The sequence below is a fragment of the Typopeltis vanoorti genome, chromosome 20 (assembly GCF_054136105.1).
Source record: "Typopeltis vanoorti isolate ZY-2024b chromosome 20, IOZ_Tvanoo_1.0, whole genome shotgun sequence".
In the NCBI taxonomy this organism is placed as follows: Eukaryota; Metazoa; Arthropoda; class Arachnida; order Uropygi; family Thelyphonidae; genus Typopeltis; species Typopeltis vanoorti.
This window is the reverse complement of record NC_143568.1, coordinates 91,098,108-91,124,739: the sequence shown is the minus strand read 5'-3', so window position 1 is coordinate 91,124,739 and position 26,632 is coordinate 91,098,108. Positions and strand designations below refer to the sequence as shown.

The following is a 26,632-nucleotide window of genomic DNA, read 5'->3' as shown; positions in this document are numbered from 1 at the left end:
TGACAGACCGTTTAAAGTGGTCACTCAGTAACTCAATGAACTGCGTTCCATATTTCTGTCTTCCTGATAATTTACTCTTTTTGGCTACAATTCCTCTGCTATCATCAGCGATATCCTTCCCCCAAATCCTATTCTCTCTATCCTCCCTGAAATACTATACCCCTCACATTCTATTCCAATAACTACATCAACTGCTCTCAACCAAGTCTCATTTTAATGCCTATAACTTTTGGGGAGGCTGCAACAACCAAATAACAAAAGACTTATCTCTATTATTCCTGATAATTTTGAAATTAGTATAGGTACACTGCAGTATCTGGCCTGCAATCCTTTACACCTTGTATTACCTATCCAATTTAATTCTGTTACTTCAAAAGGCCACATTCTGCTTTTTTTTTTTTTTTTTTTTTTTTTGTCATTCTCAAGCTCATTTGCCTTATGGGTGCCTGTATGTGCACGCATGCACACACACTAGTTCTAGTTTTCCTGACTTTGCACTTCCACACTCTCAGTGAACAATGCTTTCTCAAAAGATACTCAACTCCAAATCCATTTAAGTGCAATCCAACAGCATTATATAAGTTCTGACTGTCACATTCAGTCTGTATCTATAAACTACACACCACTGCTTCTAAATAGCACATGAACTAAATAATTTGAAATCATTAGTTACAAAAAATTAAAGACTAAAGACTTATGTGGAAAAATATTTAATGGATGTATAATTTTCACTTTAGGTTACTGAAGGCATGTTCGATATAATGAGTAACAGAAGACAATTAAAATGCAAGTGATAGAAGAATTTAAAAAAAAAAACACCATAATAGCTCAAGAAAGACAACAAATAGTCAATAAAATTCCAGTTGGGATGAAGAATTCAAGAAAACACTCAAGATTTCTATGCTCATCCTCCTAGATTATATGGTCCCACAAACCTGGCATTTCTTTAAGATCTATCACTGAATGTATTGGCTGTCCCATGGATAAAGTTCCTCCGTACTGTCAACATTACTATCTACCTTCACAGAGAAATTTGAACATATTAAGACTCTCTGAACTTTAAAAATAAAAGCTGCGATCTTCTTTTAAGCGCTTCAGATACAGCAGTGCCTCGCAATTTGACACTAATCTGTCGCCGAACTAATGTCAAATTGCGGGACAATATCTCCCATATAAGTCTATGGAAAACAGATTAATTCGTTGTAGGACCCCCATAAATAATATAGTGTATTTCTCTCCCTAATGGGGGGAGTGGGAGAGAAATACACTATATTATTTACTTTACTTTACGTATTTTACTATTGTATAACACTAAATTACAAAATATACTATTGTATACACAATACATATACAATCTATTGAGCCTTAGATGCTGGAAGGGAGTCTTCTTTATCTTGTTCTACCTCTTCTCGTCTCCTCTTTGCTTGAACAAGAATGAGGAATTGATCAAGGGTGGACTGTCTCTCTCTTTTTCAAGATGGTTTTGAAGTGATACATGATAGTGTTGTTGAACAAGTCTGTCATTCTACTCACATCAGCAGTGTTGGGGTGCCATTCCAAACAAACAGACTGCACCATCTCCCAATAGAATAAGACTTTTTTTTAATGGCAGCTGTTGGCATCGGCCCTTTATCCCTGCTATCCTCTTCTTCAGGAGAAATTCCTCTTTCTCTCTCCTTTGTTTGCTGTTCGCTGAGTGTTCTGAGTTCTTCCATGGTCAGTTCGTCATCGTGATCCTCCACAAGCTCTTCTACATCAGCATCATCAACCTCTTCTATGTCGAGATTCTCTGCCGTCAAAATGATCTCTCGCATGGCTGCAGCTGCTTCTGATTCTCCAGCCACTCGGTCTGCACTGTTGTCATTCTGAGAAAAATTAGGAATGAGTTTCTTTCACGATGCACGAAGGGTTCTCTGTGTCACTCTATCCAAACACGACATCACCGATCCAACCCATGGATCAAAAAGTGATTGTGTTTTAAAAAAACTTTACACCAAGGCTTTGTTCTCATGGCTTTTCGTCATGTCAGAAGAGTGAGTCATGTCGAAAAGCCATGAGAACAAAGTCTGTTGTAAAGTTTTGTAAAGCCTTGGTGTAAAGTTTTTTTAAAACACGGAATCACTTCTTGATCCATGGGTTGGATCAGTGACGTCGTGTTTGGAGTCAAGAACTGGATTTTGATTTAGTCAAAGTCCATTTCAAGAATGTCCTCTAAGTCTTCAGGGTGGGCACTAGCATTGTTAAGGATCAGCAGTGCTTTCAAAGGGAAATTGTTGTCAGTGAGGAACTTCTTCATGCTCGGAGCAAATACCTCAAAAATCCAATCTTTGAAAACTTGCTGGTCTACCCAGGCTTTTGCATTGGATTTCCACATCACTGGCAGTTTGGACTTAATGATTTTCTTCCCAAAGCACCAAGGATTTTCTGAGTGGTAGACCAGAAGTAGCTTTAGTTTAAAGTCTCCGTTTGCATTTGCTGCCAATAACAAGGTAAGCCTATCTTTCATAGGTGTATGTCCTGGGAGCTTCACTTCTTCTTGCTGGATGTAAGTTCAATTTGGGAAGTGCTTCCAATATAACCCAGTTTCATCCCTGTTGAAAATTTGCTGTAGTAGGTAGCCTTCCTTCCTGATTAAATCTTCATTTTTTCACAAACTTTTCTGCAGCCTCTTTATCTGCACTAGCAGCTTCCCCCTGTCTGAGAACACTATGGATGCCTGTTCTATCTTGGAATCTGTGAAACCAGCCTCGACTTGCTTTGAATTCTTCAGTTTGATCTGAGGCACATCCTGGAGTTTTCTTCTGCAATTCTTCAAAAATTAACCTAGCCTTCTCACAGATCATTGCCTGAGTTACCAGATCTTCCTTCATCTGTCTTTCTCTAATCCAGGTGATAAGCAGCTTTTCCATCCCTTCATTGATTGAAGATCTATTCTTGTCAGAAATCTTCACTGCACCAGCAGATACCTTAGCACCCATAATCTTCTCTCTCTCTCTCTCCCTCTCTCTCTCTCTGTTGCCAAAAAGTTGCCACAGTTGACCTAGCAATGCCATACTCTTGAGCTAGATCTGTAATTGTTCTACCAGAAAGGTAGAACAATTACAGATCATTATGCTCAACCAAGTGTGCTTCTTTCCTGAATTATTCCTTTGTTTACTTCTCTTTGGACCCCAAAAAAATAATAATAACTGCAGATGCACAAAATTTTTACTTTCTGAAAAATGCAGAATTGAAAATGAGCACAAACAACATGAGCAAACACCAACAAGAAATGACAAATGACATCACACAATTCCATGCACACGCATGCGCCAGCCCACGAAATTCAACTGTCAAATTGCAAGGGATCACTGTATTATGATTAGCATAGATATAATCTCTCTTTTCAGCAACATTCCATTATGGATACCACTGATTTGCTTAGACAAGATTTTCCCTTTTGTTATCCATTCTGGTTATTATTCAAGATAAATTATATAAGCAGATTGAAGGTACAACTATGGGAAGTCCTTTTTCTCTCACACTTGCGTGCTTTGAATATCATCTCTTTAATGACATTTCTCCAAAACCTAAGATGTGATAGAGATATGTGGACACAACATATTTGCTGCATAGAATGGATCGGATTTAGGACTTTTTTTGTCTCTTAAAACAAAGACAATTCATTCTAAGATACAGTTCACTCTTAAGGAGGAGAAAAACAATAGGTTGGCCTTTTTGGATTTGTTGATTCTTTACTAATGGTAATTTGCAATTTTCAGTATTTGGAAAGACTCATATTGACTGTTATATCCATGCTACACCATGTCACTATCCTAGAAAAAAATCATCAAGGACTACCTTATTACACTGTGCTCATAATTCAATGTTTTACAGAGGACTTATTACTTCAAGAGTCGAATTACATAAAATCAGTTTTTCTAAAAAATGGTTTTGATGAGTTTTTTTTATTATCAAATCATTTAACACTTTTAGGCTCCCTATCTCTGTGGTTTCAGGAAAAAATCTCTTGGATTCCTCTTCCTTATATTAAAGGAATACTGAAACATGCTGCCAAAATTCTGAGGTTTTTCAACATATTCTTGTCATTTTTCCTAACATGAAAATTTCAATGACCCTTTCTTCACCTAAAAAGAATATTTCTTCACTTAGCTTGCCATGTGTTTACCAGATCACTTAAGCAGATCATAACTGAGACACACCTGTGCTGGCATTTTTTTTAATGAGCAACCTGCCCTTGCACACCAGACTCTCATAAATCCACCTAGTATTCGCCTAAAATCACGAAACCCTTTCTGGTCCATGGATGAACTCTCTTCAGCTGCCTTACCATCAACACCTGACATATGGAGAGAACAATGGTCCAACAATCTTCCAACAAATGGTTTCCTGGCTGAAGATCCCTGTGCTCTGCAGCCTGGTTTTGCCCTTCCTAGGAAGATTTGGTCATCTATCAACAGGATCAGAACTAATCAGGGCAGACGTGACTACCTGCTACATAAATGATGATTATCAGACCACCCTTATGGTGACTGTTCCCCTGCGGCCCAGACGATCACTCATGTTGTGAATGACTGCCCAAGGTGCCAATTTTATGGTGGTGGCCTCCAGGACATCCACATGGTGACAGATGAGGCCGTGGCTTGGCTTTCTGGTCTGGACATTGACCTGTAGCTGCTTTTGCCATAAGAATAAATAAATAAATAGGTGCAGTTGGAAGAACGACAGTATATTGCACCCTTTTATTGGAAAAGGTCTAAGTTTGATTCTCATTGATACAAGAGAAATCTTTATATGGGCTTTTTCATTTGAAGGTGAGTTAGCCAATTGTAGAAGGGTTTTTTCTCCCAGAAACTCGGGAGAAAAATTTTGTTTGCAATTTACAAACAAAAAATACTGTTGGTGGTGATAGGTGGTAGATGTGTGTTGTAGGAGAATTTAGTAGTAGTAGGGGAGACAATTATGTGTGTAGTGGAGTGGAGTAGAGTGCCCTCCCACAGTGAGTGGTTGCTGCTGTAATTACATGGTTTGTGGACATGAAAGTCATAACTGACTGGCCTCCATAGAGCCCTGATCTCAACTCTGTTGAACATCTGTCAAATGAACTGGAGCATTGGGTGAGGTCCAGGACATCTGTCCAACAACAGAGGTGTCTCATAATAATAATCATAATAATAATACTTTTTTTGTATTTTTTTACATACTCCAGAAATCTAGAAACCAAACAAAGAACCTTTTTCATGCATATAGAGGATAAATAAAATAACAGAGTTTCATTTCATATTTATATTTGTTATTCTCGTATACTGTGCAAATTTACATCAAAAGAAAAATGTAAATATTTAACACACACACGTGCGCATATATGAAAAAGAGTCAGCAGTAATAAAATATAATTAGGAAAGAAATACAAAGAGAAATAAAAAGAAGGAATCACAGAAGTAGACTGCATTTCACCAAAACCTTTTACAAACTTTGAATATGCTATGAAAACTAAGGAGGAAGGAGAGTTAATTATGGATGGAGAATACCTGCATAACCTACAATTTCTACTGATATATACTGACAGCAATAGCATCAAAAGTACGGGAACATGGTTAGAGATGAATTAAATGAAGTAACAATGCTATTTCCTAATGTGGCTTAAAAGTAGATAAATACAATTTGCTCTATAATGCTTTAGGCCTAGCTAATCAATGTTCATTTTTTCAAGGAGTATTTGGTAAAATTCTAAATAATTTATAATTGAAAGGTTGGAGGTATGCCTACAGATAAATATGGAAAAACCAAGAAAATGTATGTTCCAAATATTTTGAAAATAATAAAGAGAAATAAATTACAAACAGATTTAATGAGATGATGAATTAATAAAACACCTGGGGTGATAAATTTCAAAAATCTCAAAGAAATATCACAACAGGATGGGAAGCTTTTAACAAATATTTCAAGGGAATTTACCAAACTGTTTAAAGAGAAAAGTTTTTATAACCATGGTATACTCTCACAACAGAATACTATAATGAAATTTGGAGCCTTATTAAAAGAAAATTGAAAAGATGAAAATAACAGCAACACATGGGAGGAACCATTTATGGAAATATGTTGTGAGATAATAATTGGATAAAGAAACGAAGAAAGGAAACAGATATTGTACTAATAATATAATACAGTAAGTGGCATAGGACAGTGGTTCTTAACCTTTTAGTAGTCACGGCTCCCCCTAAGTATTCTAAAATATTTTTGCGGCCCCCTAGTTTGTAGTAACATAATAATAATAATAATAATAATAATTAAACTTAAAAAAAAAAATGGTGGTTTTACTTACTGATTATAATGACAAAAAATAGAAATCAGTAATCAACTTTATTTAAATGTATTTTAATGAGACCTCTGTTGTTGAACACTACTAATGTGTCTATTCTTGCTTCAATTGTGTTAATCAAAAGGCAACAAATTTTGAATGGCAATGGTAAACAGGTGCAGATATTCCCTCCAGATATGTAACCAAAATTGGACCAAACTTTTCTTCTTTATGAAGCTTTTATTAATGATTTGGTAGCACGTGGCGGTGAATTTGAGCTGTGCAGAAGAAAGTGATTTTTAATCGGTGAATAGTCCACTTTTTTCCCCGTTTTTGAGTGCTAAATTGTTTCTCTGAATACGAGTGTACTTCAGTGGTTGTTTTTTGGAAGTTAGTTGCTGTCGCGATATAATATATTTTGGTACTGTCGGAATCGAACGCGTAACGGTGGAAGACAAAACGAAGCTAAGTTACTGTATTTAGTTATATTTCATTTTATTTAATTATATTTAGTACTTAAATGTTCTGATGTTTGTACTTTTTTTCCCTCTTATTTATTAATTGAATAATTATTAAAGATTACGCTACTCGGCAGTAAGGAATGATGGTGGATTCAGCAGCAGTTGCAAGTGGCATAACGCCAAGTCCTCCACCATTTAAGAACTCAATTATTAGCAATATTATAAGGGACTTTGTGGCATGCAGTTCTTGCGGCATGTATGCGTCTCGGGAATTACATATGTGGCTTGTTAACGAGAGTGGAGAGCGTATGTGCGCAAAATGCAGGCAGTTGGAGGAAATAAGTACATTAGATATATCGATATCCGACTTTGTTGCTCCAGGAACGGGGAATGAATGTAGGAAGACAAGTAGTGTGATAGGAGAGAATGAGAAAATAATAGTTGATAGTGTGGAAGGTGTGAGTGACTGTGAAAGTTTAGGAGATGGTTTTGTTTGGGAGAGTGAATTTAGATTAAGAGTGACTGACCTGCAGAGGGAGATAGATGAGTTGAAAGAGGAGGTGGAATGTCTTGTGAATGAGAGCAGAAGTATGAAAGATAAGATTAGGAGAATGGAAGAGATAAATGCAAGGCGAATCAGAGTAGGAGAGAGAGAGAATTTAGGGAGTATGAGTGAGAGGTATTGGGGTACTAGAAGAGGAGAGAATGGAAACAGTAGAAGAGAGGGAATGAGAGAGAGGTATGGGAATGCTAGCAGACAAGAGGATGGAAACAGTAGGAGAGACGGAATGAGAGAGATATATGGAAGTGCTAGAAGAGGAGAGAATGGAAACAGTAGGAGAGATGGAATGAGAGAGAGGTATGGGAATGCTAGAAGACGAGAGGATGGAAACAGTAGTAGGAGAGACAGAATGAGAGAGGGATATGGAAGTGCTAGAAGTGCAGAAAATGGAAACAGTAGGAGAGAGGGAATGAGAGAGATGTATGGGAGTGCTAGAAGAGGAGAGAATGGAAACAGTAGAAGAGAGAGGTATGGGAATGAAAGAAGAGGAGAGAATGGAAACAATAGGAGCTAGGGAATGGTAAGAGGTATAATGTATGGCGACTCAATGATCCGTGGTGTTCAAGTTAGGATGCGTGAGGAGTGTCTACCAGGAGGAACAATAGAAAGGGTGGCCATGGCAATTAAGAGAGGTGAAAGGGTGGATGAGATGATTGTGATGGTAGGAACGAATGACTTGAGTGGTAATGTAAGTCGGGCAGCGAGAGATATGAGATTTTTGCTTGAGACTGTACGGAAGAAGACAGAGAGAGGAAAAATAGTGTGCGTGTTGTCTAGGTATGATAATGATGAGCTGAGCAGAAGAGCGGTGATATTGAATGGCATAATAGCGAGAATGTGTGACAAGAGAGGACTGGTATATGTGGATGCTTGGAGTCCGTTTGAGGAAAGAGAGGAATTGTATGCGAGAGACCGTTTACATTTAAATGAGGAAGGACGTAGGCATCTGGAGAGATTGCTGTTCTGAACGAGTCAGTGTGTCCCAGGGAGGATGATAGCAGGGGTCCGCCTCTTGTGGGAATGGATACTTGGGAGAAGGGAGACAATGTCAGGTAACACTGAGCCCAGTGGAGTCTAGAAGGGATAATGCTGGGTATAGAAACAATGGCATTTATATGCTTTATACTAATGCCGGAATAAGGGAGAGGAATTGGTGGCGCAGATAGCATCAGCCTGGCCAAAAATTATTGCGATCACTGAGACGTGGTTGACAGAAGGGGATATAAAAACAGATATAGAAGTCGCTGGGTATAGCATTTTTCGTCAGGATAGGAGGGGAAAGCGTGGTGGTGGGGTACTGCTTATGATAAGTGATGACCTATGTCCTCTAAGAGTGGAGAATTTGGAAGGAAGCGAGACAAATGATTTTGAGAGCGTATGGTGTGAGGTAGAGGTAGGCAAGACAGGATATTTAGTGGGGTGTTGCTACAGACCCAGGAGCACAGAGGATGGGGACCAGGAGATGTTTAGACAGCTAAGTTTGGCAAGTGCAAGAAGAATGATTGTTATGGGAGATTTTAATTTCAGTAGTTGGAGAGAGGAAGATGCATGTAGCAATAGGGGAATGGAATTTCTAGAATTCTTGAGGGACAAATGTCTTAGGCAACATGTAACAGAGGGAACAAGAGTTTTGGATTTGGTTATAGCATCAGAAGAGTTGATAATAACTGAGACGACATCTCTCCCACCAGTTGGAGAGAGTGACCATATGGTTTTGACTTGGAAAATGAATAGACGTGCAGGAGTATCAAAGAGACGGGAACTTATGTGGAATTATAAGGCAGGTGATTATAATAGTATTAGACGTCAACTTCAGGAAGTTTCATGGAGGCAGGAATTGGAAGGCCGGGATATCACTAGTGCGTGGGAAATTGTGAAAGAATATTTGTTATCAGCAATGGTAAGTTGTATACCACGAGTGAAGAAGAGGATGCAATTTGGAGTAAAGTGGATGACAAACAATATTAAGCAGGAATTGCATGCGAAAAAGAGGCTATGGAAGAGATATAAGGAGACAGGTGAAGAGATGCATGAGGAATATAAGACACAGGCCAGAAGAGTGACTAGTGTGGTAAGGAAAGCGAAACTGGAATAAGAGAGGAGATTGGCCTTAAGATCCAAAGAAAATCCTAGGGAATTTTTTAGCTATGTGGCCAGTAGGAGGAGAAATGACTGTGGAAGAATGATATTGTGGGATAAAAATGGGAATAGAGTGACTGATGCAGAGGACATGGTGGAATTGTTCAATGAACACTTTATTGGAGTATTTCATCCTAGAGGAGTCAGTTTTAATGCTAGAGGGATAGGACTGGTTTGAGGTCTGGAGGTACAGGAGGAGAGTGTGTTTCAGATACTGAGTACTCTGGATGTCAGTAAAGCTGTGGGACTGGATGGTATTTCACCACGAGTTTTGAGAGAATGTGCTAGGGAATTGACAGTGCCTTTAACGTGGCTTTTCAATGAGAGTCTGGCTTTGGCAAAGGTGCCCAGGGAATGGAAGGAAGGTAAGATAGTGCCATTGCATAAGGGTGGTAACAGACTGGAAGTGTCTAATTATAGGCCAGTCTGTGTGTCATCAGTAGTTGTTAAGATCTTGGAGAAAGTAGTGAGGGACCGTATACAGCATTGGGCAGATGAGGGTAATGTTATCTGTGAGAATCAACATGGATTTGTGAAAGGACGCTCTTGTTTTAGCAATATGCTAGCCTTTTATAATAAAGTTTCAAGAACATTAGATGAGGGAAAGGCATATACTGCAATTTTCTTAGACTTGGCGAAGGCATTTGACAGGGTGCCACATGATAAGCTGATATTTAAGTTGCAGCACATGGGTCTGGATGTCAGATTGGTCAACTGGATTCAGGATTGGCTGTCTGATAGGTATCAGAGAGTTGTGTATGGTGGAGCAGTTTCCAGGAGGCAGAGGGTTACAAGTGGGGTCCCACAGGGCTCAGTACTAGGACCTATATTGTTTAACCTTTATATCAATGACATAGCCAGTGGATTGCAGGGGGATATTCAGTTGTTTGCGGATGATGCAAAGCTGGGAAGGATTATTAGTAACAGTGCAGATGTGGTAGCCCTGCAAGAGGATTTAAATAAGCTAGATAGATGGGCAAATGAATGGGGGTTTCAGTTTAATGTGGCAAAATGTAAGGTCTTGAGGTTTGGGAAACATCGATGGGATGCTGCATACTCTATGGGAGGAGTTATACTGGAGGAAGTAGGGGAGACAAGAGATCTGGGGTTGATGATTGATAGAAACCTGAAGTTTAGGGGAACATATTGCAAAGGTGGTGAAGGTAACACAGAGGATTGCTGCTATTATGAGAAGGACACTGACCTGCAGAGATAAGAGGGTTATCATTCCGTTGTATAAGTCTCTGATCACACCACACTTGGACTATTGTTCTCAGATTTGGTCCCCAGGATTTGAAGGGGATAAATTAACTGTGGAAAGGATACAAAGACGGATGACAAAGATGGTTTCAGGACTGTACAAGGATAGTTATGAGGATCGGCTGAGAGAATGTGGACTGCAGAGTTTGGTGGATAGAAGAAGGAGAGGTGATATGATTGAGACTTTTAAACTGTTGAGAGGTGGTTACAGGGTTGACACTGGGGAGTTCTTTCGCTTGGTTGAACAGCGGGAAGGAGTGATGACAAGAGGCCATCCCTGGAAGTTACGAAAGGAAACCATGAGCAAGAGGGTAAGGAGTGGTTTCTTTGTGTGGAGGGTGGTTGAGCCGTGGAATGCATTGCCTGATGGAGTGGTGGGAGCGAGAACGGTCAGTGAGTTTAAAGAGTGGTATGATAGACTTTGTGTTTCTCAGGGGGGGGAACCTCCCCCTCGATGAGTCTTGACAGACTTTATGTCTTAGGAAGGAACTCCCTCGATGAGTCTTTTGACTCCTTGGGGCCTGAATAATAATAACAATAATAATAATAATAACAATAACAATTTATTTCTAACAATTATTACATTCGTGGAGGACTTATGATTTTTCAGTTCCTCCTTTTTTCTTATAAAAAACTCTTCTGGCTTATCTTTATATTGCTGCAGGTTTGTTTCTAAATGCCTTCTTAATTTATTTGGTTTCAGACATTCATTTGAGGACTACACTGCAAACGACACATTGTGATTTTTGAATTTCATCCATTTCTACACTAATAAATCAGAATTTTATAGAACTTGTATCATATTTCCTCTGTTTACTTTTACCAATTTTTTTATATTTACTACTGGCATTATTTTCTGTTTCACACTCGTTTACATCATCTATGGAATTATTACTATCACTACTATCATGTGTTCTTTTTGAACTACCAGGTGTATTTATATTTAGGAAATCAAATAATGTTCTTTGTTTGTTCATTTTATAAGGAGCAAATTTTCAGAAATAACAAATCAGTATTATAGCACCGAAAGTTTCAAAAATTAATTGCACTCAAGTAGCACTTAACAACGTTAAGTTCTATGCATTCATACTAATGTGTTAAAACTTCAGATAATCACTTCTATCACACATCCAGGAGGCAGGTGTCATGACTGACAGTTGCCAGCAGCAAAAAGAAGTCGACTTGTGGCACAACCACAAAAGAAACTACTGCATTAAACTGGATAATTCAGATTACTAATACAAAATGATACAAGTTTGAAACAAAGTAAAATAAAGAGCAAAAAATAATTATTTTAAGAGATTTTAAAATTTTAAAAACTACAAACTTTCTAAAAATGTTTCGTGGCCCCCTAGGGGGCTGCATCCCCCAGTTAAGAATCACTGGCATAGGATAAAATAGTGATGAGAATTCTGGCAACAGAATGGACACCAAAAACTGCACAGTGGAAGCAAGGTAGACCAAAATAAAATGAGAATGAAATAAAAAGATCTAGCCATTTTAAATTATAAAGTTATAAGATCGTGGCTAGCCTTGTGGCTGTGCGCTTCGCAACCATATACCTGAGGAAGGAGTGTCCTAGGTTTGATTCCTGTCGGTGACGTGAGGAGCTGAAGGATCTTCCTCAGCCACAGTCAAGTTAGCCGGTCTTGGGCGTGGACAGCAGGGTTTTCCCCCAAGTTTATCCTGGGGTTTTTCATCCTGGAAAGCAGGCAAACCGGCTTTGAGAACTCAACACGACGGACATAGGATACACCGGGACATAGGGCTTATCCTGTGAGCGGTTTGAGGTCCGATGATTAATAAACCTTCGACACCACAAGTTAAAAGAGGGATAAGGACGATGAGATGAGATCAGTTAAAAAAAGAAGAAACATGAGGCATTAGTCCAGCAGTGGACTGAAAACAGCTGCTAATGATGACGATCACCCTAAAAAAAGTGTAAAGAAAGCAGTGTTCAGTTCGATATAATTTAATTAACAGTTACTTGAAATAAAAAATTTCAACCTATGACACACTATAACAGCATGAAGAACAAACTGACTATGAGTAATAGAGTGAAGAATGAATGAATGAATGATGGTTACATAAATAGTGCTCGTTATTGTCTTTTAACAAGATTTGAACCAAAATTTAGATTACGTGACAAATCTTAGTAAAGATCATAAATACCAAATCTTCTATGGTGTTTAGTTCTAATTCAACTAAACCATACCAGAGTTCTCATTACTTTTTAACAATTTTCCAAACTCAGACACTAAAAATGGTCCAATTTAAAACAAAATTGAGATGGTGAGACAGATTTCAGTAAAAATCACAAACTGAATAAAATCTGTCCATCCACAGTGGACTTATTTTCTATGAATATAGATGGACGAAACCATTCTAATAACTACTACTAAGCATTTTATATATGCCTAAGTACTAGCAGGACTTACACACACTGCTTCGAAAGAAATCAACAGACACCATAGCATGAGTAACAAACAGCCAGAGTGTCCACATTAATAAGATGTAGGACCTCCTCCAGCAATCTTATGGAGCATATTTTCCACAAGTGTATGATAGTGATCAATAGGAATTTTGGACCATTCTTCCTGTAGGCATGTAATGAGATCCTGGACTGTTGTTGGACAGATGTCCTTGACCTCACCCAATGCTCCAGTGCATCTGACAGATGTTCAACAGAGTTGAGATCAGGGCTCTATGGAGGCCAGTCAGTTATGACTTTCATGTCCACAAACCACGCAGTTACAGCAGCAACCTTATGACACAGTGCACTGTCTCTCTGAAAGAGACAATTGTCAGTTCCATAGAAATGCCACAATGTAGGAAGCATTGCATTGTCTAGAATGTTCAGATACCTGTTGGAATTCAATGCCACAACAAACAGAGGTCTGAGGCCAAACCAGGAAAAACAGGACCACCCCATCACACCGCCACCTCTGAACTTCATTGTTGGATAGACTCTGATAAGAGACGTTCCAAGCTTCCATGTCCCACTGTACATATTCTATTCACCAATAAAGATGACGCTGCATGTTCCTTCAGGTACTTCCTTGTGGACCTACCATGGTAACCCATGTTGTGAGCCTTGGTTCTGAATGTTTTTGTGTGGATTTGTGTTCCAGTCAATGCCCGTAACGCCACTTTCAACGTGTCGGCCGATGAATGGCAGTTTTTACATATTATGCTTCGTAGCACCCTACGGTCATGTTCAGCGAGTATGGTAGGTCATCCACTGTGGGTAGCACTTGCAGTTGACTCCCTGCACTTCCATCTCAGTAAGGTAGCACTAATTGTTGACCTGGGATGGCTCAATTTGTCAAAAATTTGATGAACAGATAGGCCCGCAACATGAAATCCTATCACAATGTCTCTTTCAAACTCCATCAGTTCCCTTCTCACAGCCATTTCACCTGAACACACAAGCACTGCCTTGGGAGCATTATATTCCTCCAATTTATGCCAGCTTCAAACAAGTTGCCTGTTACATGGCATGATGCATCTTGCCTATGGGGTGTCCACCGACTCTTTCCAAGCAGTGTACATACATACATATGGGGGAAGGATCTGGAAAGTACTGATAAACACCTAGAACAAAATGATATGAAAGCAACTGATATAACCACAAGAAAGAACATATCTTAAAACTCTTTAATCCCCATGTTTCATCAAATTGTAATAATTTGTTCTTTTTCTTTCTTGAACAAAAATGATATTTTCAAAAATATCATTTTTGTTCTAGGTATTTATCAGAACTTTCCAGGCACCCCTTTTATATATCTATGAATACAGATGGACAAAATGATTTCAATAACTGCTATGCATTTTACATGTGCCTAAGTGCTTGTAGGACTTACACACACATGTATATCTCTATCGTATATATATCAGCTCCATTTCACCAAAGTTAGTTAAAATTCTCAAGAAATTTAAAATCCACACTTCTTTTACTCATCTTTCCAAACTATGTTCCTTACTTGGTACACCTAAACCGAAACATGACAGCCTAAAGCATCCAGGAGTTATCATCTTTGGTGCAATGTGCTTTATTTTGGTCAGACAGAGAAATCCATTGAGTTGTATATGGAAGAACATGTGAGAGACATCATATATGGCAGAACTAGAGCCAGTGCACAATCTAATCATGTTCTTAATTCTGCTCACCCTAAGATGATTTTGTCATTCATCCAGTGATCTGGAACAAATCAGAAAACATTTTTAAATGCTACGAGGAACCGAAGAGAAGAATTGTGGAATCAACAGAAATTGTTCTCAATTCGATCAATCTTAATACTAGTCTTAGCTATAACCTATCTGATTGTCCCTCTTCAGTTATCCAACTTTGGCGTACATGAAATCATGCAAATGTGAACGTGTCCAACAATATTATGGCATCCAGAATGGCTTCAAATGTCAGCAACACATTTGCAAGTTAATTTATAGCTCTTGTAATGTATATTTTTTTTGTATTTCTCTTTTCATGTTATGCACCTGGTGAAGTATTTTCTTTAATATTTTCTATTAATGTATATTAATAGAAAATAAGGTTTTAATATGTACATAATATGTAGATCTAAAACACTTGAAATAAGTATTTTAGAACTACAGTTTTTATATAATAGTGACATTTGACATGTAATGAATCAGATTTAATAAAATTCTTATTCAAAATTCTTGTTAATAAGTTGCATTATACATTTATAATGGTAATAAAAATAACATACTTATGCTTAGTTTTATAATCTGGAAAAGAAGGAATTCCAATATCCCACAGGTGTATTTTTTTATCTTCACTGCCACCTAAAATAGTTGAAGCATTATTATATGAAGCAGAACACATTATAAATGGCACAAGAAATACAGCTTGTTACATAGATAAATTCTGCATGTTAATACAAAGAATGATACTATTTTTTTATTACTGCAGTTTATATATATATATCCAGATGGAAACCAGTTCTGGCTACACTAACATAGACAGAACTTGTATGAATGTAAATGCAAAAGAAAATTTTCTCTGTATTTAACATTATGCACTTGTACCTTACCTTACTGCAACCTAAGATCATTCATGTACATTATTTTTATACATTATAGCTCTCTTATGAATAATGCTTTTCACTGAACAAAGTGGATATTCATGAATTTATGTTGTTTATTATTAATGATCAATATTATGAAATTGAAACTTCCACTGAAGAGACCTCAATAAAGGTCGAAACTAGTCTGGGTAGTGGCCCTTCCCTTAATTTCTCTAAATCGAGAGTAATTTAATAAAAAGGTGGCACACCTTTTGGCAACTCCTATAGGTAAAGATGACCTCGCCATTGCTTCTGCCTGGTATCTCCACTTCTGGGCCTGGCTCCCACTGAAGAGACCTCAATAAAGGTCGAAACTAGTCTGGGTAGTGGCCCTTCCCTTAATGCATAACATTATACATATCCGCAAGGAGATGTGTTTTGCATTATGGGAGATACTGAGATAGGATTGATGTTAGCTTGGTCCACCTTTGCTACGAGTTGCCCGGTGTTGTACTACCTTATCCCAGTCCTGAAGATATTTTCAGGCGCAAACTTTGTTTGCTCACACTTGGATAAAGGATTAAACTAAATTTATTATGATCAATGTTATGTTACAGTTGGTTGTCACTAGAATTAACTCCTAGCAGTTAAAGAAATAGTAAATTATTGTGAAAAGTTTGATAAAGCGAATTTTCTTTGGTATACCACTCATACTGCGAAACAATGTGTAGGACTTTTCTTACACATAAGTCTTCCACAGCACTTAATAAGAGTGCTTAAGAACTGAGATAAGAATTCTGCTAGGCTCTTATTGGAAGTTCCTCCTCTTTTGTGAAAAACTTAATTTCTTGACCAAAATAAATAAAAAACAAAGCAAAACTTCACTTTACACAAAACTTAGAAATGGATATAGGAGTACTGTAAACGGAATAGACATGATAAAGGTAACATGAAAACTGAAGATAAAGATATTGTAGATTTTGGAGTAATTATTCTGAATGATTGCTAAATGGTAGAAAATTCCCAACAGGAATATATATTCATACTTGAAGTAAGAAAAGCCATCAAAAACCTGAAATGTGGAAAGGCAGCTATCTGGAGTACATGAAATTCGCCCAGAAATGTTCAAAAAAAAGTTCTACAATGGCAGCACTGCATAATTCAGAAGGTCTGGTCAGAGGGTTGAATTCCAGATGACTGACATAGAGCAATCATTGTACCCATCTATGAAAAGGGAAATAAAACTGAATGTGAGAATTATAGAATTTTTCCCTATCGAGCGTTCCTGGTAAGATTTATGCAAGTATATTTGAGCAATGACTAAAAAAATTTGTGGAGAAGGAAGGGTGGAGAACAACAAGTTGGATTCAAACCAAACAGAGGTTGTCAGGATCAGATTTTCACTTCAAGATGCTAAGAGGAAAGCTCTTCAAAACACTACAGTTATATGGTGTAAATGTGACATTATATCAAGCCATACACAGTCTCTATTTAAGTTGTAAGTCAGCAGTTAGAATTGAAGTTGTTATAGGAAGATGGTTTGATTTTAAATTAGGTGTGTCACAAGGGTGCACATTACCTTCAATGTTATTCATTATCCATCATCATCATCATCAAATTCTGACATGTAATCTCAAGTGATGTACAGGATATTATGATAGTACTACATGAAAAACTCACATCATTACTAACTTCCTATCAGCAATTTTCCTCCAAATCAATCTATTATCTGTTAAGACTCCAACAATTTTATGTTTCTGTCTTCTAAGGCACTTTTACTGTATCAATTCACCTATATCTCGGTCTTCCTCTGGTCTTTTTCCTTCCAACCTGGCAGAGAACACTTGTTTGGCTAATTTTTCCTCTCCCATTCTGAAGTGACCATACAACCTGAGATTAACTTTGTTAACACATTCCTGGATCTTAACAATGCCAATTTCTTTTATAATATCCTTGTTTTTAATATAGTATTGCCTTGATGCCATCTGTTTCATGCTCCTAATCTTTCTCAGCACTCTCATTTCTGTGGTCTCTAGTCTTTGGTCAAGTGTTTTATTTGTAACCCAGCTCTCAGATCCATAAGTTAAAATTGGTTTGAACACTGTCTTGTATACAGCTAATTTAGTGTTGTGACTAATTTCTCTCTTATTTCATATAAATTTATTCAGTTGACTTACTAACATACCGACCTTTGTTGATTCTGTTTTTAACCATTTTCACAAAAAATTGTCTAAGTAGCTGAATGTTTTACTTGTTCTACTGGTGCTGCATTCACAATGTGGTTGATATTTTCAATAACTGTCGTAATGATTTTCATACCGAATTCATTACAACAGTTATTCAATTTAGTTAGGGAATCTTGCAGACTTGCATTGGATTTATTTAAAAGTATAACAACATCAACAACATATATACATTAAAGAGCTGAAATTAACATCTCCAATTTTAATATTAAGGTTAATACCGCTTCCTTCATAATGTGATCCATATAGATAATGAAAAACAATTGAGATAATGTGCACCATTGTAAAACCTGATTTAACATCAAACCATCTTCCTGTACCTCCTTCAATTCTAACTGCTGACTTACAACTCAAATAGAGACTATGTACTGCTCAATATAATGTCCCATTTACACCATATAACTGTAGATTTTTGAATAACTTTTCTCTTGCCACCTTGTCATATGCCTTTTGCAGTCTATAAAATTTAAATACAGATCTTTGTTATGTTCCCATTATTTCACTTTACGACAAATTACAATTTGTTGTAAAGTGAAAATCTGATCACGATCTGATCCGACTTTATGAAGATATTTTGAACAACATAGAAACAGACTTATGGACACTTCTAGATAACATGATACATAATAGTTTCAACAAGGTTTTTCTTATCAGCAAAAAAAGTCAAATTGAAAAATTTAATACGTTATAGGAAAGAAGTCATAACTCTCAACCCAGCCTGCCTGAGGACAAAGGAATCTTTAACCTCTCTGACCATTTCCTAACACAACTGGAAGTCAGCAAACAAGGATTCAATTTTGCTATCACACCTAACCATATTCCAAAGGTTGATATTATTTGCAACATAACTGGGAATTAGCTTAAGGAATTAACAACGCATATAAAGGATATTAATTAAAGGTAACTTTAGTGAATAACTTCAATATTTCGGCAACGTCACGTTGCCATCATAAGGAACATAAAAATATGGTATGTGCACGCAGGCACTAACAAAAGCAAATGAGGAAGAAGGTAAGAAACTAATATTGTTCCTAAAGTCCTAATGGTGCCGTCTGGCAGGCTAATTGGGTTGTCTTGGCTGTTGGGCTGAAGTTCTCATAATGTAAGTCTCCCAAATTTGGGGTAGTTTCATGCACCCAAATTTGTTGAGGTTGGGAATGTTTTTCAGAGCTGCTGATGATTCCTTGAATAATCTTTCATACTTGAACTTGCTGCGGTGTATTATTTTAGTTTTCTTTCAACGAATTCTATGGGGGGTATCTAAGGCATGGTCTGCCAGCCCAGAGTGGCTATACTGGTGAAACCGGATGTAGTCTTTGTGTTCTGAAATCCTGATATTTGCTGTCCTGCCTGTTTGGTCAAAGTAGGACTAAGACCATGCCTTATATACTTGCCATAGAATTGATTGGAAGAAAACGAAAATAATACACCGCAGCAAGTTCAAGTACGAAAGATTATTCAAGGAATCATTAGCAGCTCTAAAAAACGTTCCAAACCTCAACAAATTTGGGTGCATGAAACTATCCCAAAAATTTGGGAGACTTACATTATGAGAACTTCTGTCCAATGGCCAAGACAGCCCAATTAACCCACCAGAGGGCACCGTTAGGATTTTAGGAACAATATTAGTTTCTTGCTTCTTCCTCATTTGCTTTTGTTAGTGCCTGCGTGTGCACATACCATATTTTTATGTTCCTGAAGATTGCTGAAATATTGACGTTATTCATTAAAGTTGCCTTTAATTAATATCCTTTATATTCATTGTTAATTCCTTAAGCTAATTACCAGTTATGTATGACCAACGTATAAGCCTTGCTACTAGAATATTTGCAACATAGAAACAGCACTCTCGTCTTTGTATGAAACAATAGCCAATAATCTTATATTAAAGAGTGCTGTTATCCTTTTGTCGTCAAGACCACCAGACCAAAATATAACACCTTCAGAAAAGAAAGCTTTCTTCAACTTGAAGGACAAACAAATCATAATTTTAAAGGCAGACAAAGGAAACTTGACGGCTATCCCTAACACCAAAGACTACACAGCTAAGATCACCGAGTTACTCTCAGATACATTAACTTATCAAATATTAGATTCAGACCCTACATGGAAAAACAAAAAACATTAAGAAATATGAACAGTTGGTCTACAGATCTACAACGGAGATTGAAGTCGTTGCACCCAGTGACACCGCGATTATACGGTTCTCCTAAAGTTCACAAAAGTGGAGTCCCTTTATGTCACATTGTAGATGAATGAAATTCTCCAACTTACCTTGCCTGTCACCTAAAGGATCATATTTGAAACTCTGATACTTACATAAAGAATTCAAAGCACTTCATTGCTAAATTGAAAAACATCTCTATTTTTGAAACAGATATTCTTGCCAGACTGGACGTGGTATCTTTATTCACCAACATCCCGGGAGAAGAAGTTATCAACATTTTACACAATCTGTATCCTCAAGATACTGCTAACCTCTTCAGTCATTGCCTCAAATCTAACTTCTTTAAATGGAACGGCACTATATACAAACAACTAACTGCCTTGGCTATGGGCAGTCTCCCATCTCCTCTGTGCACAGATCTATTCATGGAGAAACTAGAAAATGACATCCTTTCCCAATTAGACTCTAAGCCATTAGTTTGGTGGAGGTATGTTGATGACGTTTTTATAATTTGGAGAAACATTAAAACAGCGCTTTTTGACTTTCTAACAAAGATAAATTCCTTCCATCAGAAAATCAAATTCTTGGAACTTGAGAAGGATAGACAACTACCATTTTTAGATACCCTAATAAAAAAACAAGTAGATGGGCATATCAACCTTAAAGTCTACCATAAACTACTGGACGTTATCTTCACTTCTCGTCTACTCACCACATTTCTCAAAAACTTAGCATCATACACATGCTCAAAAATAGAGCCACCAGCATCATATCAGAAGAAAAAAACTTCCAGGATGAATTAACTCACATATCACAGACCCTGGTAAACAATGGCTATCCAAGAAATTTAATTAAAAAGATATTTCATAGCAACCCCACACAAAAACAATCTGCCAAAACTAAATATAAATCCTCAATTGCCATCCCTTATGCAGGAACAGTGTCAAAAAAGATTGCAACATGCTTCGAACCTTCTGAAATTAGAGTAACTTTCAAACCAATCTGAAACTAGAAAAACATATTAAGGTCACCAAAAGACAGCAATGCCTTCTTCAAATACACTGGCGTATACAACATCCCTCTCCTGTGGTTAAAACTACATAGGTCAGAAATCAAGAAGTCTTGAAATAAGAAAAAAGGAATACGTAGTGGATGTTAAAAACAACAGAATGGATAGCTCTGGATTAGCCCTCCACTTTTTCAACACAAGCCACACCATTGAATGGGACAAAAGTTCCACGTCTTATCTAGAAGAAGATTTCCGGTGTCACAATTTCAAAGAAGCCATAGTGGTTCTTCATTCTGAAAGCAGCCTAAACAGAAATCAAGGAATGATCCTGAATGACATATGGAAAACCCTAATAAGATCACTAAGCTTGCCAGAATTTAATTTCACTGCAAACTACAGAGCATGCACACACAATAATAACTAATGAAAAACACATGCTCCATGCATATTATGTTACGCGTCTTTTTAATTTATGTTATATTTTATATGTTTGTTCTATGTATTAGCGACTTTGAGTTGTCTTTACCGTTTTGTATGCCCTGAAGAAGCCAAACAGCTCAGATGGTGAAACTTGGCATAATTTATCATTAAATTAATTGGTCCATAAAAAAACACAGTGTAATATTATTCTAAAATTAAGTTAGTGGGCCAAAAATATATTAACAATGAACATTTTATAGTTCTTTATAAAATATATGATTTTCTTCTTCTTTTCTCTCTTGGTGCATAACTTATGTGGCATCATAAAGTTTATAGTCTAATTTTTAATAATCTTTCATCCCAGTCAAAATCATAAATCATAAAACCCGCATTCTTTCCTCTTGTTTTAATTCCACTATCGATATGTATATAGTTGTTTGGTTTATTTGGTAATTTTTTTTCTTTGTTTCTATACACAAAATATGTACTTTAATACAGTGATTTATGGTTACACTCCAGTCTAATCTTTATGCCTTTACACCTAAAGATTAGGTGTAAAGACATAAAGAGAAGACTTGCAATATAAACATTTACAGTGACATAAAATAGGCCATGCTCTCCTACTCCAAGTGTAATAAGTAATGGAGAGCCAGATACCTATGTGTATGTTTGTATTATATATACATAAAAATACTAAGATTAATTAAGGAATAAATAAATTAAATAACTAAATACTAAAAAATTTGTACTATTCTACACAGTGAAATACAAATAATGGAGAAGATAACATTACATGAAATGAGTTTATAAGTGTTGGGCAGTGAATATGAAGATGGCAGAAAATCTCATATCCACATTATATATGAATATGGAAAGGGTGTTATAGTTGGAAAGCACTGGGTATAAACATATATATATATATATATCCCAGGGTGCTTAAGGGTCAAAGCAGCATAACTGAGAGGAGACCTCCACACAGCCTTTAAAGGAATGCGGAGAACCGACCAGGGCTTCTGACCTAATGTCCAATCCTCACCTTCTCGTGGTGCGCCCTGTCGGGTATCTACCTGGATACTGAATAAATGAGGCTGGCAAATTGGGATTTAGCCGACCAAATTGTATTCTGCTTGGCTTAAATCAGTATAGAAAATAATGGTACAACATGACAAAATTTCATGCCGGCTGGGGCGTCTCCCGGTTAAACAAGGCCCCCCGTTGTTTTCGCCAGGGAACCAGGGCGAACAGCAAAAAGTCAGCTACTGGAACAAATCTGAAAACAAACCCCAACTCAACATCACCAGAGTTAAAGATCGCTACTATCAACATTAGAAGCCTGAATGGCAAATAAATGGAGCTAGCTGAGGAATTAGATAAGTACCAGATCAACATAATAGGGGTGACTGAAACAAAAAAGACAAAAACTAGTGAGATCTCTCTGAACAATAAATACAAAATGTTATATTCAGGAAATCGCAATCCAGAAAAAGAAGGAGTAGCCATAGTATTCAACACAAAATACGAAGCTAATCTTCTTGAATGGCAGTCAGTCTCAAGTAGAGTGATGGGGAACTGGACAATGAGACTTATTTGTGCCTATGGTCCCACAGAAGGCTCTACTAAGGTAGAAGTAGAGGAATTTTTGAGGCTCCAGAGAAAGCCATTGACACAATGAAAAAGGAAAAGTTGGTCCTTGTTGGGGATTTAAACAGCAGAGTAGGAAGTGATTGTCAGACATACAAAAATATTTTGGTAAAATTTGGAGAAAAGAGCAAAGCAAATAATAATGGCAAATACCTGTTGGATTTCTGCTCAAATGCATCATGTTATTACTAACACCATGTTCCAACATAAAAATGTGCACAAATTCACATGGAGAGAAGAGGCAAGGAATAAGAAAAGTCTCATTGACTATGTTATTGTTGATAGTGATGTTTTCCCCCTGGTGCAGGACACCACAGTGTACAGAGGATTTGAAATTGGAAGTGATCACTATTTAGTCTTGAGCAGGATAAAACTGAATTTCACATTGAAAAGAATAACATATAAGAAAGTTTTAAAGCGAATAAAGTTGAACAGATCCCAGATGTGAACTGTAGATTAAAATACACAAAGATTATTGAAGAAAAAATGAAAGAGTTTGAGAACAGGCATCAAACCTTGGAGATTCAGTGGCAAGCCTTGAAGAAAGCCCTGATTGATTCAGCCAGAGAGGAATGTAGTGAGGTTGTCTGCAAGGATAGAAAAATCAGAACTCCATGGTGGACACAGGAAGTTAAAGAGGCAGTGAAGGAAAAGAAGAAAGCATATCAAAAGTTCCTGGCTAATAAGCTAGCTTTTGCTCTTAGAGAATACAGAGACAAATATAAGAAAGCTAAACACCGTGTAAAACTAGCTAAACACAAGTTATGGGAGGATTTTGGCAAGAACATAGAAAATAAATATCAAGAAGGTGGTAAGATATTCTGGAGATTGTTGAAGAAGCTTAGAAATGGAAAAAAGTGCTGTAAAAGGAGTTAGAGATGATAAAGGTGACATGAAAACAGGAGAAAAAGATATCCTTGAAGTATGGAGTAATTACTTCGAAAAATTGCTAAATGAAACAAGCAGTGATAGCACAGTGGTAAAAAACACAGAACAGGCATACAGTCAGGAATACATATCCATACTTGAAGTAAAAAAAGCCATCAAAGGCTTGAAATGTGGAAAGGCAGCAGGAATAGATGATATTCGACCAGAAATGCTGAAGTATGGTGGTATAAAAGTCTGACAGTGGCTGCACTGCATAGTCCAGAAAGGACAGAGGGACGAATTCCCAATGATTGGAGTAGAGCTCTAATAGTACCCATATATAAAAAAGGAAATAAAACAACGTGAGAATTACAGATGCATTTCCCTACTGAATGTTCCTGGCAAGATCTATGCAAGCATACTTGAGAAATGGTTGAGAAGAATTGTGGAAGAAATGCTTGGTGAAGAACAAGCTGGATTCAGGCCAAATAGAGGGTGTCAAGATCAGATCTTCACTTTATGACAAATAGTCGAGAAAGCATGGGAATATAACAAAGATATGTATTTAAGTTTTGTCGATCTGGAAAAGGCATATGACAAGGTGCCAAGAGAGAAGCTATTCAATACACTACAGTTATATGGTGTGAATGGGGCATTATATCAAGCAATACTTAGTCTGTATTTGAGTTGTAAGTCGGCAATTAGAATTGAACGACGTACAGGAAGATGGTTTAATGTTAAATCTGGTTTGAGACAAGGATGTACATTATCCCCTCTGTTATTCATTATCTATATGGATCACATTATGAACGAAAGTGGTATTAAACATGATATCAGAATTGGAGATGTTAATGTCAGCTCTTTGCTTTATGCAGATAATGTTATACTTCTAAATAAATCCGCTACAAGTTTGCAAGAGTCCCTGACTAAAGAGAATAACTGTTGTAATAGATATGGTATGAAGATGAGCATCAAAAAGACAAAGACAATGAAAATAGGTAGAATTAATGAAAATGTCAACTGTGTTGTGAACGGGGAGCCTGTGGAACAAGTAAAACATTTCAGCTACTTAGGCACGATTTTTAGTGAAGATGGTAAATTAAATATGGAAATAGACAACAGAATCAACAAAGCTGGTATGGTAGGAAGTCAATTGAATAAATTCATATGGAATAAGAGAGATATTAGTCAGAACACTAAATTAGCTGTATACAAGACAGTGTTCAAACCAGTTTTAACTTATGGATCTGAGAGCTGGGTCAGAAGTAAAACACTTGACCAAAGACTAGAGACCGCAGATATGAGAGTCCTGAGAAAGATTAGAGGCGTGAACAGATGGCATCAATGGCAATATCATATTACAAACGAGGATATTAGGAAAGAACTTGACATTGTCAGCATCCAGGAATGCATTAGCAGAGCTGGTCACTTAAACAGAATGGACGAGGAAAGATTAGCAAAACAAGTGTTCTCTGCCAGGTTGGCAGGAAAACGACCCAGAGGAAGACTAAGATATAGGTTGATTGATATGGTACAATGTGCCTTAGACGATAGAAATATAAGATCTGATAATGATAATATATGAGTCTTGACAAGTGACAGACTGATTTGGAGGAAAATTGTAGATAGGAAGTTAGTAATGATGTAAATTTTTCATGTAGTACTATCATATCCTGTACACCCCCCCCTTGAGGGTGCATGTCAGGAGTTTGATGATGATGATGATGATATATATATCCCTCTCGTCCATCCTAGGATGGGTCAAGCCTCCTCATAATGAGGGGGTTACTGGCATATTAATACAGCTGGTTTGCCACTCCTCTGCTGCATCCCCTAAGAGCGATATTCATGACTGTAATCTGTGTGTGTTCACAGGGCCAGTTTGCCTGCTTGCGGGATGAAAAACCCTGCTGTCTACGCCCAAGACCGGCTAACTTGGCTAGGCTGAGGAAGATCCTTTAGCTCCTGACGTCGTCTACACTCCTTCCCCAGGCACATGGTTGCAAAGCGCATAGCCACTAGGCTAACCGTGCGGATATATATATATATGGAAATTAAAAAGAAATTTTTAATTTGTATACATATGACTTACTGAAAAGCCAAGATGAATATGATGGATGAAAGAGAAGACTGTTAATGGCTTTGGCATGAGCCCTGAAAGTACAATAACATATTAACTGAGATGGATGCAAGAGATGAATATCCTTATCACGACCTGCTACAGCCAGCAGACTTATCTTTCTTTTTTCTTCTGTTTCAACTATTGTCCATGCAAGAGCATACAGATCCTGTAAGTAATTCATTTAGGTTTTTAAATTTCACATATTTATAAATGATGAACACTATAATATGAATTAATAAAAAATTTTGAATAAAATATTATGCAGTTGATTCTCACTTTAAGAAAACTCTCATCATAGGAATAGTTGTTCTAGCAGATAGTTTGCTATGGCAAATTTTTAGAATAATACTTTAGAATGGTACTGCACCTCTGGGACTTTGTGGTAGTTTGTTATAGTGAGATGTTCACTATAG

At 37.1% G+C, this 26,632-nt stretch overlaps 1 protein-coding gene across 2 annotated transcripts in view; it reads right to left on the bottom strand.

Moving 5' to 3' along the window:
• LOC150095642 (leucine-rich repeat and WD repeat-containing protein 1-like) overlaps window positions 1–26,632 on the bottom strand; it is a 154,362-nt gene that overhangs the window by 55,200 nt on the left and 72,530 nt on the right. For both annotated transcript variants that reach the window (XM_090410281.1, XM_090410282.1), the window contains 2 exons: window positions 26,190–26,385; window positions 15,454–15,529 (listed from right to left, as the gene is read on the bottom strand). In XM_090410281.1, coding sequence (XP_090266407.1) covers window positions 15,454–15,529; window positions 26,190–26,385 — 272 coding nt within the window. The remainder of the gene's footprint in view (window positions 1–15,453; window positions 15,530–26,189; window positions 26,386–26,632) is intronic.